This window comes from Filicampus tigris, chromosome 18, assembly GCF_054856515.1.
Source record: "Filicampus tigris isolate MCC_2025a chromosome 18, RoL_Ftig_1.0, whole genome shotgun sequence".
Taxonomy (NCBI): Eukaryota; Metazoa; Chordata; class Actinopteri; order Syngnathiformes; family Syngnathidae; genus Filicampus; species Filicampus tigris.
This window is the reverse complement of record NC_141234.1, coordinates 4908573-4913899: the sequence shown is the minus strand read 5'-3', so window position 1 is coordinate 4913899 and position 5327 is coordinate 4908573. Positions and strand designations below refer to the sequence as shown.

Below are 5327 nucleotides of genomic sequence, written 5' to 3'. Positions count from 1 at the left end.
CACCAATGGATCAGTCTGCGTCCCTCATTACACACACACACACACACACACGCGCGCGCACAATGGCACGCTCGTCCCAAGAGGATTGCAGCCTCGCCGGCTCTCTCTTGGATACAGTGTTACCATGGCAGCCACGTTTTCTGCACGTGTAGTACGAGATGGGAGAGGGTGAATGAGACCACTCCTATCGATTCGCCGGCCGCCTATTGATTGGCAGTCTGATACGGCCGAGCACAGCAAACACGCACGCATAGTCCCTCGGACCAAGCGGGCTTTTAAATAAGCGGTAGTCGTGGAATGTGATGAAAGAATGACAAGAGTAGGCGTGTTGCACTTTTCAGTTCCAGCTGATTTTATTTCCTTCTCGGAGGAAAAGAAATACAAATAAAAACAACAATCTGTACAGAGGTCTGAGAGGCAGTGATTGACCCAAAACATTGGCTGTTTTCTTTTTTTTCTTGTAATAAACAACAAAACAATATTGGCATGATTGGACACAACATGGTCATACACAGCATATTGCACAAATGAAAAAAAAACAAAAACAACCAAAGAAAACAAAACAAAACAAAAAAAAAAATGTCTTGGAAAAAGAGAAACTCCCGGACCACAATCATCTTCAACGTGTCCAAAGATGGCCGTCCTAGTGCCTGTCGTTGATCATCATACATAAAACACACAATCTTTGCTTATAGTACAGTCAGTTTACATAAATATCTTCATGTTATTATTCTTTTAAAAATCTTAAACACAACAGCTATAGCTACATATACCTGAATCTGAAATACAAATGCTATTTGCCATGCCATAATATAGGAAAAACAATTAGCCTTTTGCTATACTTAGCCAACAGGTACAGAAAGGTTAAATACTATTTTGGATGCGGTTTTGCGCGAGAACAGATGAAGCACTTCATACACCTTCTTCCCTCCAAAGTCTAGGCAAAGTGGAATGAGAGTGAAATTCCATCCAGTGGTTCAAATAAAACTTATCTTGGAAAGTAAGAGCAGAAGAACAAGAACAAGAACAAGAAGAAAAGCACACAGAGGTATTAGCTCTATCTAAACAGTGACACTCTGGGATCTTTCAGTCCTTACAAGTCGACTGTATATGATGTGAACTGGAGTAAGACAGTCACCACTGAGGCTAATGGGAGCCTCAGTGGTGTTTTGTTTACTTGGCTGGTGGAACTGGAGTCACTGTGCCATTAAGAAGCATGTGGGTAAATACTGTAAACACGGTGTGAGGTCAGATTGTGCCAACCGAGCCCGCCCCAGCCCACCCAAACACGACATGTATATCCAAACAACAATGTTGGAGGCTACCCACTCACAGCCCCGCCCCTCAGTCACCCCGCCCCCTCGACTTTCGATAGATTTTGTACAAAAATACAAGTAAAAAAATCATGACGCACTCAAAAAGTGAGAGAGGTCAGACACTTTAAATAAGAGACACTTCTAGCCCTTCCGCGCTGGATACAGACAAGTGTATGTGCACACGCGCGCGCGCGCGCGCACACACGCACACAAACGAGACCTGTACGAGAACAATACTTCTATGTATAAAAAAATTTTGGCCGGTATAAATACATCAAATATAAAAAAAGTCATTTGACACAGAAGAGGAACTAGAAACTTGAAGCACTAGGCAGAAAGGATGCAGACTGGGATGGGGAGGGGGCGTTGGTCCTGAATTGTGCACTGAGTGTTTTAAGAAAGCTGAGAAAGGTTTTCTGAAGTCGGGAGTCATTTTTTTTTTTTTTTTTAAGTCCTGCCGTTGAAAGAGAAGCTGGTGATCGTGAATTTTGTGTCCAACCGAAGGTCTCACACGTTGCGTCTTTGCGCAGCAATGAACATTTAGAACAACAGCTAAATCCTCCTCATTCGGGAGAGCATGCGTGTTGATACTGGAACTACTTTTGGGGGGAGGAACAAAAAAAAAAAAAAAAAAAGAAAAAAAAAAAACATACACACCTCAAGTGTCTCTTTTACCCCCCGTTAAAAATAACACAAATGTTCAGTCACTTCCCGTCCTCTTGAGGAATAGTTTAGAAGTCACTTTCACTTCTTTCTGCTTACATTCACTCCTCCACCGTGTCCAAATGCAAACTAAGCATTTTTCCCCCGCCTGCGTGCGCTCGCCGACGCACTGAGTCTGTGAGTAGCGCGCACACGCACTGTCTCCTCTTTCCACTCTATTCCGTGAAAATGGCTCCGGGAGGGAGGAGGAGGGGGTCGAAGAGTTCAAAACTCGGGGAGGGTTCGTCGCGGTTCTCCGGCTCGGCTGTAATTTCAGTAGGTGAACACCAGGTTGGAGATGGTTGACTCCAGCCAGTCTCCTGAGATCATCTCACTCACCTCCCGCGTGCAGTAGTCTGGGAAGTCAAAGTGGGAGCCGGCGCCGCACTCCCCGAAGTTCCAGTCCAAGTCACGGTCCAGCTCCGCGTCAGAGAAGCCCATGCCGCCAAGAGACATGCTCTCATAGCCGGGGCTCGGGTTCAAGTCGAGCCGCTCGTCTTCGAACTCCTCATCCGACGAGGATGAGGAGACTGACGAAGAGTGCGAGGCTGACGGCGTGGGGGAGGACGCGCGGGAGTACCTGAGCCGCGCGGTGGGGGACGACTCGCTGCCCCCGGGGCTCTGCTCCTCGTACAGGCTCAGAGGGTCGCTGGACTCGGCCGAGCTGCTCAGGGTGGGACTGGCCGGGACACCCACGGAGGGAGGTCCGCTCTCCAAGCTCCCTGCCCCCGCGAAGGTGAAGCTGCGCCTCGCCTCTCCGCTGCGCTTGTCGGGGATCTGTCTGGCCCCAGACACTGACCTGGATTTGAAGAGGGTCTGGTGGTCGCCACTGGGGGACGCGCCGTCCAGACCCGGGGGGCTGGTGGACTTGCTGGCTACGTGCTTGTGCGCCCGGCTCGCAGCTTTGGCCGCGGGGCTTCTTTTGGCTTTGCTGCTGCGCTCCGAGCTTTTCTCCCCGCGATCCGCCTGCTGCTTACTCGCCCCGCTGCCGGACTTGACCTTCTTCCTGGGCCGGTACTTGTAGTCTGGGTAGTCGGCCATGTGTTTGAGGCGCAGCCGCTCCGCCTCCCGGATGAAGGGGATCTTGTCGGCGTCTTTGAGCAGCTTCCACCGCTTGCCCAGCCGCTTGGAGATTTCCGCGTTGTGCATGTCCGGAGATTGTTCCATGATCTTTCTCCTTTCGATCTGCGACCACACCATGAAAGCGTTCATGGGTCTCTTGATGTGGCCCGTCGGGGTTTTGCACCAGGCCAGGTCGCTCCGCTCCGGAGCGGGAGACGCATCCATCTCCAAGTCCATCTCTCCGCTGTCCGTGGAGTCCCCGGCTGGGGAAAGAGCGTGTGCGCTCATGTGCTGCTGCTGCTGCTGCACCATCCTTACTGTGCGTAAAAAGTGCGTAAAAACACCACCGCTTCTCAACAGCACTCCTCACTTATTCCTATCACACAGATAAACTTGTGCCTCACAACCAAAAAAAAAAAAAAAAAAGTTCCCAAGTCTCTCTTCAATCTAGGCTCGGAACCTTTTGGGCTCGATTTACTTAAAAAATAAAAAAGCGATGCAAGAGTCAACTTTTCAACTGCCTGTGCGGCTGAAAACTCGACCCACTGGACTCAGAACACGTCGCTGTGGACGGCACCAGTGCAAGTCCCTCAAGTGGACGTCAGCAGCGCGGCTTGTGTGTGCTGTTGAGGAACCATGTGGTTGAATGGAGCAGCTGCGCTTTCTCATAGTCTCCCCCGTTTGCCTGCGCGTTCGTCAACGTTACTGTAAACACAACAACGACCGCCGCACGATTTTATAGCTTCTCGGGGAGAGGAGCGACGGCCAATCGGCGTCTGTCTCCATCCCCGGTTATTCACTGGGGCCACGCCCCTCGCCCTCGGATTGGCTGGGCGGAAAAGAAACGGGCAATAATAATAATAATAATGTGCAATGAGGATCGGTGTGTCTGACCTCATTCCTGTCAGACTGTAGAAGGGAGACAAACTTAACGTATTTATTGGAGCTCAGTGGGCTTTTCTTTTTTACTCAGTTGCCGCCGTTCAAATAATGTGCAATAGTGAGGCAATGAAATGTTATGAGTGGGATGAAGGGGAGAAATCAACCCACCAAGAAATTCACCCAGCCTGTTATTTATGCATCACTGCCCCTACCACAGCATTACATCACAACACGTACTGTAAACAAGAGTCTGTATTTACTCCTTGAATGGCTTTCACCTGTCGTTGAGAACACTAAACGGGGAAAACGTGTTGGGGGCAATCTAAACAGGACGTTGAAGAAATAATGATAATAAAAAAACACTGACAGCTCACCCAACTCAACCCTCCAGCTCATTATGTTCCATGTCATGTAGGATCAAATTACAGTCGGTGTCGCTAGATGTCAGGCTGGAGCCAAAAGCAGCTGATGGAGTGTGTGCACCGTGCACGTCTGCGTGTGTGCGCGCGTGTATGTACAGTAGTTCTCCGCCTGTCATGACAACAGAGATGATGTCATGGTGTGCGATGGTTGACTGGGATATGCAAACCTTGGTAACATAGTGTGGCAATATAAAAGCATCATGATACATCTAAATGAATTCTACGAACACGTCCATACATTTTCTAAAAGTATTTTGCTAAGGTCAGTGTTTTTTAGTCAAGAATACGTTATGAGAAGAATGTGAGAATGTTATGGGAATTAAGTTGTTGTAATAAGCCGACTTCAGACAAGGGGGGAACACCCTCGACTGGTTGCCAGCCAACCACAGAGCACATACAGAGAAACCAACAAACAAACATTCACCCCCCCCCCCACACACACACACACACACGCACGCACACGCACACACACGCACGTGTTCACACCCGAGGACAATTGAGTTTTCACTGAAGCCTGTGAGGCAGACCTGCTAACCACCGTCTACTGTGTGGCCGTGCCTCTTCTTTATTCTTGTTGAACCACAGCTATTTTCTCAAAATGATTCTTTGCTCATAAAATCATGACTTCATTCTTGTGCAGCAAATTTGCAGATTTATCTATTTTATCTATCTATCCCCCCCAAAATTGGCATTGCACAACTATTTGAAAAAAAGTACGACTTGATTTTCACGGTATTTGTACTTGTCAGACTAATAGCATAAAAGTTACCTTGAAACTTTTTTTTAGGAAAACAAGAAGAAAAAAAAAAAAACCTCAACAAAACAAGAAGTTGCCTTGATTCAAGCATTGTGGATTACCATGACCCGAGCGACACAGACATGAAATAAAAAAAAAAAAATTAACAAGCACATTGTTATTTTTATTTTACCGATACTCACAGTA

The 5327-nt window shown here is 48.0% G+C and overlaps 1 protein-coding gene across 1 annotated transcript; it reads right to left on the bottom strand.

Annotated features, from left to right (window-relative positions):
- Positions 1-328: 328 nt before the first annotated feature.
- sox4a (SRY-box transcription factor 4a) lies at positions 329-4760 on the bottom strand. The gene has a single exon (XM_086014256.1). It carries the CDS (start codon positions 3390-3392, stop codon positions 2292-2294), a length of 1101 nt encoding a protein of 366 aa, XP_085870382.1. The 5' UTR covers positions 3393-4760; the 3' UTR covers positions 329-2291.
- Between the last annotated feature and the right edge of the window lie 567 nt (positions 4761-5327).